The following is a 13,115-nucleotide window of genomic DNA, read 5'->3' on the forward strand; positions in this document are numbered from 1 at the left end:
GTGAGCTCCGTCTCCACAGGAGCAGCTCTGCCACTTGGATCTGCTGCAGCTGTCCACAGTGGACTCTTGCTGACTTTATCTAAGCTTTCTCAGAATCTTAAATCCCAGAGGCAATATCGCTCTCTTCTCTTCTCTCTCCCTCCCTCCCTTCCTCCCTCCTTCCCCCTCTCTCTTTCTTTCTCTCTCCCTCTCCTTCTCTCTCAGATTTTTTTTTTCTAACATAGACCAAGAAAAGCTGGGTCATCACCTGCAGGAGGTTGCGCAGTTCCTACTACCTGGAAAAGACTTTCAGATACGACCTGCTCCTTTTTTTTTTTTTGATACACTAGTGGTTATGCTGGTTAGATTTTCTCCACTTGACACAAGCTAGAGTCAACTGCTAAGAGGGAAACTTAACTGAGGGATTGCCTCCATCGCATTGCTGGTAGGTATGGCTGTGGAACATTTAACACTGATGTGAGAGGGCCGAGCCCACTCGGGCAGAGCCACTGCTGGGCAAGTGGTCCGGGTAGTGCTAGAATGCAGGCTGAGCAGGCCAGCAAGCAGCACTCCTTATGACCTGGCACCAAGTTCCTACCTTCCATTTATAATGTACCAGAAGCTGCAAGCAGAAATAACCCTTTGTTCCCCAAGTTGCTGTGCATTGATCACAGCAGAATAAAGAAAACTAATGCAGTGGTTATAAAACCGTTTACTGAGTCATGAGCAGCTTGCATTTGTCTTCTTTTTCGTGGAGTTTTCTCAGTGATTCTTAGAGTAAATAAGGCAGCCTTTTACAAAACTTCCATTTCCTGCATGTGCAAGCGTGAGCGCTCTCTTTGTGTGAGCGTGTGTGCTCTTGTGTGCCCATGCACAGCCCTGACTCACAGTGTGGCCGATCATCTGTTTACTGAGGTTCACCATTAAACAGAGTGTCAAGGTCACTGATCCAGTTCAGATCTCTCATTTACCTCTAAATAACAGAGGGAAAGTGAATGATTGGCCCAAATCCATTAAACTAACAAGTGGCGGCTAGAGAGAGTGGAAACTGACACTTTTTTTCCACCCCCCTCTTCTACCAGATTCCCTTGAGTGCTTCTGAGAATGAATTAATATACTTTTGTCCCTTTTGAGTATGAGTCACAAAATACAGTAGTCATCAAAAAACACATCGTGTTTTATGGCTGCCGCTATATGGAACCATCATACATGCCCAGCAAGAGCTGAACGGATAAATAAAATGTAATGTCGCACACACACTTACATGTACTCACGCATGCGTGCGCACACTCACTCACTAGCACACATGCACACACATCCTGGAGTTTGTTCAGCCATAAATAATAATGTTATGAATCTGGTAGAGCTGGAGATCGTCATTTTAAGCAAAATAAGCCAGACTTAGAAAGACAAGTATTTCAAACTTCCTCTCATTTATGGAATTTAGATTTAAATATAAATATTGGGAGGGCTGTGATGAGAGAAAGGGAGAGAAAGGTGTTTGAGGGAGTTGTATCACATATGTACAGTGTCTAGGAGTCTGTGTGCGTGCGTGTGTGTGTGTGTGAGAGAGAGAGAGACAGAGAGACAGAGACAGAGAGACAGAGACAGAGACAGAGAGACAGAGACAGAGAGAAAAGATGAAGGCAGAGGGAGAACTATTTGAAGGGAAGAAGAGAAACACTGAGAAGAGGGAAAAGGGGCAGGAGGGTGAGAGTCAGTAAGTACAAGGTACAATTATACACCTACACGTCCTAAGAAAATTCGTTATGTTTATGCTAACCAAATATTTATACTAGAACATATCTGCAGCATCCATCACTTCTATTTTGTTACAGAAAGAAGGCGGGGGAGTAACGCATGGCAGGAGATAAATGTGGCCAGAGAGTCAGAAAAGCAGGGATTTAAGTCCTCTCAGCGACACCTGCGGATGGAGACCAGGAAACAAGATGCTTTGCCCCATAAAGAAGAATGGAAGTTTGGGGTGATTCCCCATCAGGGGTGACCAGAGGCTGGGACCCTGGAGGGTAATTGCATAGTCAGTTCAGATGTGTTCACGGGAAGCATGGCTCTAAACAAATTTATCTATTTCCTTTTGGTCCCCGACGCACATCTCTCTGAGGATAATTGTCTACTTATCAGACCAGGGCTCTTGGCTGGGATCCGTTTGCCTTGCTGTCCACTCTTCTCCTGTTCCCAAGGGTCTCCTACATCTGCCTGTTCTGTCAGGGTAGGCACTTGATAAAACAATGTTCCCTTAACATTCTTAGTTAGGGTTTCTATGGCTGTGATGAAACACAAGGACAGAAGGCAACCTGAGGAGGAAAGGGTCACTTTCAGCTTATACTTCCATGCCAGAGCCCATGACCGAGGGAAGTCAGGGCAGGAACTCAGACAGGGAAGGAATCTGGAGCCAGAAGCGGATGCAGAGGCCATGGAAGAGTGCTACTTATTGGCTCGTTTGGCGTGGCTGGCTTGATGTCTTCATACACAGCCAAGGACCAGCAGTGACACTGCCCCCTCATCCGAATCATCACTTAGGACAGTACTCCATACAGTGGCCTAGAAGCCAACCTTATAGAAGCATTATCTCAGTTGTGGGTCCCTCTTCTCAGATAACACTAGCTTGTGTCAAGTTAACATAAAACTAGCCAGCGCATATGCAATAGTAGTTATAAAACTCCAGGAACTCAAAAATTGTGAACTTATAGGCCTAACATTAGAGACCCATAAGAAGATGAAAATATGACATATAAAACAGCAGTCTGTGACTATGGCCTCAAGGCCACCGGGTCTCGCTCTCTTTGCTCCAAACTCAGTTGACCTGCCTTCCAGCACTATTTAGCACTCCTCAGTAGAGCTGGGGACAGCCTAATGGTGAGGCTAGTCTCCAGGCCCAGGAGCTAGGCGGGTCTGGATGTCTCGCAACGTGTGTGTGTGTGTGTGTGTGTGTGTGTGTGTGTGTGTGTGTGTGTGTGTGTCCCTACATCTGTTTGGAAACCATCCTCTACCACAGCGCAGTGTAGCAGGTCACACCCTTCTAATCCCTTCAACTTCCGGTGTTCTTGCTCTATGACAGAGTTCCGGGAATGCTCCCCCAAGTTGGTGATATCGCCCTTTGACTACACAGAACTAACCTCTCTCTCTGCCACTCCCGGCCTTCACCTTAGTAAATGAACACAGTGGTTAAGGACTCTTTTATCAGAAGTCCACATGTCAGTCACTTTCGGAGAACAAATACTCCTAAGAAACAGTACCGTGGTATCCAAGCTGAAAGCAACCTTGTCTAAGAGCCATACTGTCTCCCATATGCATTCCAAAGCTCCCCACTATCTCCTTCCCTGCCTCCTGACAAGATGCTATCAGATCACTCATGCTAACTAATTAACTCACGAGCTAACCCTCCATGCAGTCCTTCCTTGCTGAAGGCGTGTTTGCTCAGCACTTAGGTTTCTTCTCCAGCATGAGGACCCGCAGGTTCCTAGAGGTTGATGGCTTCATGCTCTCATTATTGCAAAGGCGCTCTTGGAACATCAGCTGCTGCTGGATACAGTGAGTTTCACACAAACCGTCCAAATCAGAGTAGCCAGGAAGGACTCCAGTCCAGTAGATATTTCAATAGAACGGAGGAGTCAGAAGTACTTGTAATATAAGAATTCCTAAGTAATGATGTGTGAAAACATGATACTTTAAACCACTTGGAAAGGGGATGAATTTTTGAGTAGGACCATCTGGAAAAAAATAAGTGTCTATCTTATATGAGTCAGCTTTCTGACACGGTAACAAAACACTCGAGCTAATTAACTTATGGAGAGAAAAGGCTTCTCTTGCTCATGGTTTAAGTGTTCTAATCCACAATCAGATAACTCATTCCTTCTTAAATGTCTAATGAGGTGCCTGATAGAAGCAGAGAAAGTGCATGGCAAAGTGAACTGTTCATCCTGTGGCCAGGAAGAAAGAGAAGGAAGGACTAGAGTCCCACAGTCCTCAGTGAGGGTGAGCCCAGAATGACTTCATGGGATCCCCAGCAGGCTCACCTCCTAAAGACTCCACAACCCTCCAATATCATCACTCTGGGAGCAACACCTTGTGTATGTATTAAATATAAAGGGCTACTTTCCTTCATATGTAAAGAGTTTTTATAAATTAGGAAAATGCAAACTCAACACAAAGTGGCAAGAAATTCTCCAGAAAGCAGAATACAGTGAATTTTAAATGCATAAAAAATGTTCAAAGTTGTTTAAGATAAATAAATGCTAATTAAAACCACAGCAATATGCCATCAAATGTTAATACATTTCTGACCACTTATTTTAGTGGCAAATATGTGAAGAATCAAATTTTCTCCTGTTTTATTTGTGGAAGCATAAGTCGATATATGCCCTAGAGAGAGCAATTTAGTAATATCAAAATAAAAAATGTAGATAGCGGCTGGCCTAGAAATTCCATTCCTAGGGATTTATCCTACAGACATACTCAGGCAAGAGAGTAATGTTGTATATTTGAGAATATTCACTGCAGTGTTGTTTGTGAAAGCACGAGGCATCGATCAACTGAGAAATTATTTTTAAAGTCAGTGTATTTCCATACAATTAAATCCTTTAAAAATAATGTAGCATTTAATAAGGAGTGTATCGAAGGAGAACACCGTCCCGAAGACCATTAATGAACACAGCAGGAAGGGCGAGCAATCCTTACGCGTCACACATTAGCCACACAAGGAGAAGCCAGGGACAAAGGCTGCCGTCATGGCTCAGGGTATGGAGTCGGCGCAGGCTAAGTGTGTATCCACACGCCCCTTTGTGCTTCCTGGATCATGCGTGGCATTCGTGCTTACTTATTTACAACTTAATGGCTTAGTGGGAAGACAGGAGGCTTTGCAACAACGCTGGCTTCATGGAGGAACACGGGTGCCAGGTGCCAGGTGCCAGGTGCCAGGGAGGAGCCTCAGTTCCAACAAGAGGGAGCCATGCTTGCACGAGAGATCAAAATTAAAGTGGCGTGGAGGCGAGAAGAAAGGAGAGCGAGGCTAAATGAAAGCATGGCTGCGGAGTGAGTGCCTGAAAGATAGCTGAGGCACGGGGGAGGGGATTCTGACGCAGACCTTCAGTTGTTGCTAACCAGCCGAATGGGGGCCCCGTGTATCTATAAGTAATGGCCGCAGCATGCTGAAGGGTCCTTATGTACTGCATGATAGAGTGTCACAACCCAGTGGGGCATCATTTCTGCCCTGTTGCTGTTTAATCAGCAGTGGTGATGTTGGTCTCATTCTTGAGGGCATGGGAATGGGATATAATAACTTGAGGAGATGATCCTAACTGAAAGGGACTATGGGAAATTATTAATTGCTTCGAGGTTATCCAAAGCCCTGTCATCTTCATCTTTTGTGCCCAATGAGCAAATCGGAATTGTCCTAGCACCAGAGGGAGAAGCTGAGCAATGTGGACCTCAGGCTACCCGGTTTATACTCAGACTCAAAAAGGATTCAGCTTACACAGACCTACCAAAGCTACTTGTGTAATTAGACCCTTGAAGTCAGTGATAGTGATAGTGAATGTGTTATTATAGTGATAGTGAATGTGACAGTGAGTGCGATAGTGATAGTGAATGTGATAGTGATAGTGAATGTGATAGTGAGTGCAATAGTGAAAGTGAATGTGATAATGAATGTGATAGTGAATGTGATAGTGAGTGCAATAGTGAACATTAATGTGATAGTGAGTGCAATAGTGAATGTGAATGTGAATGTGAATGTGATAGTGAATGTAATAGTGAATGTGAATGTGATAGTGAGTGTGAATGTGATAGTATGATAGTGAATGTGAATGTGATAGTGAATGTGAATGTGATAGTGAGTGTGATAGTGTGATAGTGAGTGTGAATGTGATAGTGAGTGTGATAGTGTGATAGTGAATGTAATAGTGATAGTGAATGTAATAGTGATAGTGAAAGTGAATGTGATAGTGACTGTGGTGGCTACAGCAGTGTTAATAAACGATGACACTGTCCCTCTCAACAGAATCTTTCACCAGCAGTGACTTCCCGGAAACAGAAGTGGGAGGAGGAAGGACTTTGGAGCCTCTTCCAACTAGGAGTCTCAACTCTGACCAACTACAATTAGGTAAGGACCCTCACACCCAATCATCATCATCTTAACTTTGAGGGCAGTCGAGAGACCCTTGCTGTGCATGTCCCTCTCTGGGAGGACTCAGCACTGCTCTGTTAGGCATCCGTAAGGCGGCGTTCACTTGCTCCATGAGGAATCAAACCTATTTGACTTTTCAAGTTTGAAGAGGACCGTGTTAGACTACTTCCTAGTCATAAAAGCAGCCTGAGAATCAGCGTAATTTAAACAGAATTGTTTTCTGGGGGAAAGAGTGGGGGTCTTCGTTGTTCGTGGACCATGGCCCTCTTTGACATTCTGAATCAGAGACCATTATGTCAAAGTTAAGGGTCAAGAGGAGTCTTTTAGGTGAGATGGGAGCTTAGATAGATGCCATTTCTACCTGACCGCACACTGATGGAGACCAGGAGGGACCACAGACACAGCAGGAAGCGTCTTATGACCCATCATTCTTCCTGCAGGAGAAGAGGTTGACGGCTTTGTGTGAAGAAATTATTCCATCATGCCCGCCCCCCTTTTTCACCAGAGGAGGGAACAAAGACTAGAGATGATACTGCAATTTTGATCTCTACAACCTCATTTGAAATCACTCTCTGTGATTTAAGTTTTCTGGAAATGAAAAGGATAAATTGTGTGAACTTAGTTAAAGTTAGAAAGAAAAGTTGATTGGACAGCCTGTTGTCAAGGAAACCACTCTCTCTCTCTCTCTCTCTCTCTCTCCCTCTCACGTGTGTGACTCTGTATGTGTGTCTGTGTGTGTCTGTATCTGTGTTTGTGTGTGTCTATGTGTGTTTGTATGTGTCTGTGTATGTGTGTGTTTGTGTCTGTGTGTGTTTGTGTCTGTGTGTGTGTGTGTTTGTGTGTGTCTGTGTGTGTGTGTGTGTGTCTGTGTGTCTGTGTGTTGTGTCTGTATGTGTGTTTGTGTGTGTCTGTGTACATCTGTGTGTGTCTGTGTGTGTCTCTGTGTGTGTCTGTGTGTGTCTGTGTTTGTGTGTGTCTGTGTTTGTGTGTGTCTGTGTTTGTGTGTGTCTGTGTTTGTGTGTGTGTGTGTGTGTGTGTGTGTGTGTGTCTGTGTGTGTATGTGTCTGTGTGTGTGTGTGTCTGTGTGTGTGTCTGTAAGTGTGTGTGTGTGTGTGTGAGTCTGTGTGTGTGTGTGTGTGTCTGTGAGTGTGTATTGTGGGTGTATGATTGTCCTTTATACTCTTCATTTGACATTTAAGGATAATTCAAAGATACTCAAAGTTTCCACACTAAAACTGTATATAAAAGAAAAAAATCTCCAAGAAAGTAATTTCTAGAATTTGAAACATAAGAGAACCTTGCCTAACTCTGGTGGAGACAGCAGCCCTTCGAACCAGTTTTGCATTCTAGAAACATAGGTGGTCACCGCAGTCAGGGTCAAGCCATTGCAGAATGAGGTTTGAAAGGTATCAAGACAGCATTAGGGTGAGGAGAAAAGCAAGCAAGTTAGCCCCTCGGTGCTTTAGTGAGGATCATGCTTACAGCCAGAAGCTACCGTGAAAAGTAAAATTCTGAGTGAAGTCAGAGACCACAGAGAGGGAGGAGGAGCTGATTATTTGAGGACAATTGTCATCTGCCCACCACCCCGTGGGAGGGCCATACCTCCCCACTGCATCAACATCAGGCTTGGCCAAGGAACCCCGTTGCCTCACAGCAGCCAAGCTCTCTGTTCCATCTCTGAGTTTGGCCATGTCACTTGGCTTGAAAGGAAGGGAGCCAGCAAACGTGCTCAGCAGCGTTCCTCGCTCTCTTGAGCTCTGCTTCGTCCTGAGAAGACTCTGTCCTAAGGAGGACAGTCTTCCCAAAGGCTAGGAGACATGAGAGGCAGAGCCGCACAGAGGAGCCCTGTCCCAGGTGACATAGGAAGCCCGGTCACCCTCAGCCAACTCTCAGATGCCCGCTAAAGATAAGTTGCTTATGTCACTGAGTTTGGGGTGGGGGAGTGCATTACACACAGCAGTCACAGACATATATACACAGAACATCTACAGCGGTTAACTTTCTAATTCCTCAAGGCCACATAAGACAGTAGAAAGTGGGTGGACCACCTGTTTTCCTGAGGAGAGCCATGTCCATGCATACTTCAAGCCAAAACCTTTTCAAAGAAGCACCGAGAGAATACAGGCTGAGATCTTTGGGGCAGAAAAGTTTCCAAACAATGGAACTCATCAGAACGGGTAAACAGAAATTTAGCACACCTAGAAAAATGACTGCCAGCCTGGAGATCCATGGAAAGCTACTAAAGGTTATCCAGTGACTGAGGAGGAGCCTTGTGAGAACCCACGGTGAGTATGGGACCCTCGTGAACACAGACCCACGACGAAGAGCAGGAAGTCAAGTCTTTCAGAATGTGAACATGGAAAACTACCTAAGCAGAGATTCAGCACTAGCATTTTTGAGTCACAAAAAGCTTCAAAGATGAGCTGGAGAGATGGCTCAGCAGTTAAGAGCACTGACTGCTCTTGCAGAGGACCTGGGTTTAGTCCTTAACCCCACATTTGGCTTTATAACCATCTGTAACTACGTAGGCGCCGATGGCCTCTTCTGGCTCTCACACATGCATATAAAAATTAAAAATAAATCAATCTTTAAAAAAGACAGCATAAAAATAATCCAAGGAGAGTAAAGAGAAGGGCTATGTTACTTTTGTAGCCACAAGGGTGACGAACAAGGGTGACCATGGTCCCCATGTATCCAGGATAGGATTGGTCACACTATTGCCACATCATTATTCAGAGGACTTATTTCCAGTGCCAGAAGGGTGCCAGGTTAGCTGACAATAATATTACTGTTAGCAGGCACAGCTTACCCCTGGGATGGAACTAGACAGGTCCAAACAAGAGGCAGCTCTCTGTGTGTGGAGAACTGTAGGGTACTTGTCCTTCTTAAGCAGCCTCAAAAAATAATTCACAATAGTACTGTGCATGACAGTTCTATCACTGTCATGGCTTCCACATCAGTTCAGCACGAGAAGTCAAGGCATGTAGAAGAGAATGTAAGTTTTCCTCTTACCCACACAGGGGCCCATATCGCTCTCGGAGCTCCAAATGGCTCTCCCAAAAGCCCTGGAGGGGGAAAAAAAGCACAGTACCACGGTAAGAATAAGATTAAGTAAAATTTCAACGATTCCAACTTATTCAGAAAAAAAAAAAAGCCTAGAACAGCAAGAACACAATTACCTAAACAATAAAAGAAAAATCACTGCTATATTGCACTGAAGTACTATAGAATATTGAGTAAAGAAATGGCTTTTTAAAATATCGCTGAGTAAAATTCTCGGCAGCTCTATTTAATGGACAGAAGAGACCATGGGCACTTAAGTTATCCGCATATAATTGCTGCTCACACATCTGAAAACTATTTGCTTTCCCATCTACAATATTCCCCTCAGACATGGTTCATATTTCCCTGGTCTCCTTTCATGACCCATATATGTGTAAACTTCCAAATCTACTCAAACTATCCCAAATTCTGAGTTCTCATGATCTGACTTAAATGTCCAAACATAAGACCCTCAGCACGATTTTCCATAGGCAGAACCTCTAGGGTACCAGAAGATGTGCCTGGGGAAAAGTGGGTGGTGGTGAGGAAATGCTATGCCCATTGTCCCGTGGAGATGGAGCTGTAAATGTAGACAGAGGGCATAAGCAGGTATGATGTGGGATACCACAGGGGCAAGCACTGAGAACTGATACATGAGATGTGGTGGGAAGAACACCACATACATACATATATAAAAACATGCATGTGTTGGGAGGGGCGGGGTGGAAAATGCTATATTTATACCATAGGGGTGGAGAGTCAGAGCGCTGATGGTTAAAGGAAGCACGTGTTCTGAACAGAACCATGCCCCATTCCTAGGAACTCCGTACAATGCAAGCCTGGGCTATAGCAAGGAAAGCCCAGGTGAACACAACAGACTGTAAACGCAGGGCCCCACCCATAGAGAAAGAGCTACACACAACTAAGGAATACAGAGCCAGGAGAAATAGTCCGCCCCAGACACTAACCCCCTGATTGGTTATCCAGGACTAAGTGGTCAGCCCTGAAGACACGCACACAGAAGTAACACTAAGTAGACAAAGCAAGTTGTGTCTGCATATTTTTATTTATAAACTAAAGAAGAGATTGTGCTCTTGAGAGGGAACAGGAAAGGCGTGTGGACGATAAGGAAGAACAGCAGAAAGGGATGTAACTATATTTTAATTAAAAAAAAAATAAAAACACCTCAGGTGGATGCCCAAAAGATTGGTACATCTAAGTTTTTAATAAACCTCTCTAATGGTTTGACCTCCCTGTTAGAAAGAGGGATGGTGTTGCAACATCTTTGAGGCAAACTTGTCTGTGTTCTAAAAAAAGCAAGGCAGAATTTATATACACAGCGATGAGGAGCTGAGAGGAACTGAGGTAGACATTCTTTGACCCAGCCATCCGGTTTCTCCTTACATGATAGTTATGTTGTCTGCCTCCAAAAGTTAATAGCAAATTAATTTTACTTAACTGGCTATGACTGACCATCCCCCCCAACCCCCGGCAACGTATGGAATTTATTTTTGGTCAATTTCCTATATGACTTGTCTGTTCTATTTTGACACTTTTAAATCCCTTCACACTTGCTTCAAGAGGGTGTAGGAGGTCTGTTAGGGTGATTGTTTGTGGGCTTAAAAGTTGTGAACGGGGCACCCTACAGGGAGAGATGAGAGAAAAGGGTGTTTGAAAAGCTGGGAAGATAGAAATGCCGGCAACAAACGGTGAACCCAGAGAAAGAAACAGAGAGAAAACTGGAAAGTGTCAGGCCAAAGGCCATCTGTGGGTCATCCTCTGCCTAGGGAGTGGAACAGAGGCCATGGGGTGGGGAAGTTCCAGCTCCCAGAGGGGCTATCTCATCAGTACGCCCAAATTAGCCCTTCCCGCCCTGGTATGGCAAGTCACAGACAGGATCTGGAGGTGGTGCCTGCTGTTGGTCTGGGTGTAGTGTCCCCACAAGTTAATCAGGCTTCAGAGGAAAACCAATGGCAGAAAAAAATAGCCTGCAAAGACAGATACTGCGTCCCTATCTACCAACGCCTGGTCATCCGCTGCCATGGCACTTGGCGAGCTGAAGACCAGAGGCTTAAAATATCTTCCCCTGAACCAGCTTCCCTTCCCAGCCACTTCTTTCTGTCGCTCCATGGCCATTGTCTTTGCTCTGCAGGTTCAACCTTTGGCTGCTGCCTCCCCATTTCCCCCATCCTCTGAATCTCGGTGTCACTGGAGTCCTTACTTTGTCACCGTGGCTCTCTTCCCAGGAGTGTCATTGCCTCCCTGTACTAAGCCTTCACCCCTTCAGCCTTGATGTCCACCACAGCATGGATTCTGTAGCCCTCATCTCTGCTCTTGACCCTTGCAGTCTTGACTCTTTCAGGATCCATCCTCTACTCAACAATGGTTGTCTAGGTTGGTTCCTGGTTGGACCTTCAAATATGGAAGTACGCTAGCCCGTGCATCACACACAGCTTTATCCTCCTGGATTCCCTCAGTGTTAGCTTTGGTCCCTGCAGGCTGCCAGCAGACCAGGGCCACCATCTCCTCATGGGTGCCCTCTTGTGTATGGTGCTCTCTCCCTGGCATGTTTGCCTTTGTCTGCAGTTGCAGGACCTCCCTCTCCAGGGACTCCCCAACAATGATCCATCCTTGGTGGTTCTCCCCGAAACAGGATTGAAGCTGTTATCTGCACTTCCCTGCACTTCCTGATCCAGCTCTTGACACAACCCAACTGGTGGTACGCACCACTGTTGAATGGAAACCTTGAGTGTGTAACTTTTACCTTTGCATTCTAGAGAGTGTATTTAAATAATCAATAAGTTGAGTTTGGGGTGGGTGGATGAATGTATGGATGAATGCATGAATGCATAGCGATGTCATAAGAGATGAATCATCATCATAACATAACATAGGCTGGAGGTGTAGCTTAGTTGGTAGAGTGCTTGCCTAGCATGCACAAAGCCCTAGGTTCAATCCCCAGCACTGCATACACTGCAGTATCCCTGTAATCCCAGCACTCAGGAGGTGGAGGTAAGAACATCAAAAATTCATCAAAAAGAGTCATCATATAGAAAGTATAAAGCCAGCCTTGGTAACCCTTCCTCAAAAGTGAGGGAGGGAGGGAGAAAAAGGAGGGAGGGTGAGAAGAAAGAAAACATTCCAGTGGGAAAGAATTCTTCCAGTCACATGGATTCTTCATGTGGAGATCACACTGACTCCCAAAACATGAACAGAAGCGGGAATCTTGTGCAAGATCCAGAAAGCTCATGCCTCACCTGGCGGAAAAACATCAAGTTTCCAACAAAAGGAGAAGGCTCAGGGTGTCTGATGCCCAACTTCTTCAGTCTTGAGAACGCTGATGTGGAGTACCTGGGTGGACAGAGAACCAAATGTTTAAAACCAAGAAACTGATGCTTGTAGTCATGCAATTGGACCCGTTATGAAGGAGAACTATTGAGTTCTCTTAGCAAGGCTGAGAGAAGTTTCCAGTGAGTGCATCTAAGGACTCAGGGGCAGAGAACCATCAAGAAAACAGTAAGAACTCAGGAGTGCCTCCAGATGGGACCGTGGGATCTCTGAGGCCTTTGAAGTCTGAGATGCTTCTGAGAAACATAGTCTAAGAACCTCCTTCACTAGAACTTTAATGTCTCCAGACGTGCACCTCAGCTCCTCAGCTTCTAAATCTATCATGAGCCATAACGCAGAAGACACAACAAAAACCTATAATGGCAGAGAATAAGCTCTGTGGTTGTCTTAGTTAGGATTTACTGCTGTGAACAGACACCATGACAACGCTTATAAAGACAACATTTAATTGGGGCTGGGTTACAGGTTCAGAGTTTCAGTCCATTATCATCAAGGTCGGAGAATGGCAGTATAGGGTTATGGGGTCTTGCATCTGCTCTGCCACAGGGTAGGACATGGGAGTTGACTGCATTTACCCCATCTCCAGGTGGGTGTCAGGAAG

At 45.1% G+C, this 13,115-nt stretch overlaps 1 protein-coding gene across 1 annotated transcript in view; it reads right to left on the reverse strand.

Moving 5' to 3' along the window:
• Positions 1–13,115, reverse strand: part of Tbxas1 (thromboxane A synthase 1) — a 168,371-nt gene that overhangs the window by 124,469 nt on the left and 30,787 nt on the right. The window contains exons 2-3 of the mRNA XM_032906715.1: positions 12,424–12,517; positions 9,137–9,189 (exon numbers count right to left, since the gene is read on the reverse strand). Of these exons, the coding sequence (XP_032762606.1) occupies positions 9,137–9,189; positions 12,424–12,517 (147 nt within the window). The remainder of the gene's footprint in view (positions 1–9,136; positions 9,190–12,423; positions 12,518–13,115) is intronic.

The sequence above is a fragment of the Rattus rattus genome, chromosome 6, assembly GCF_011064425.1.
Source record: "Rattus rattus isolate New Zealand chromosome 6, Rrattus_CSIRO_v1, whole genome shotgun sequence".
NCBI lineage: Eukaryota > Metazoa > Chordata > Mammalia > Rodentia > Muridae > Rattus > Rattus rattus.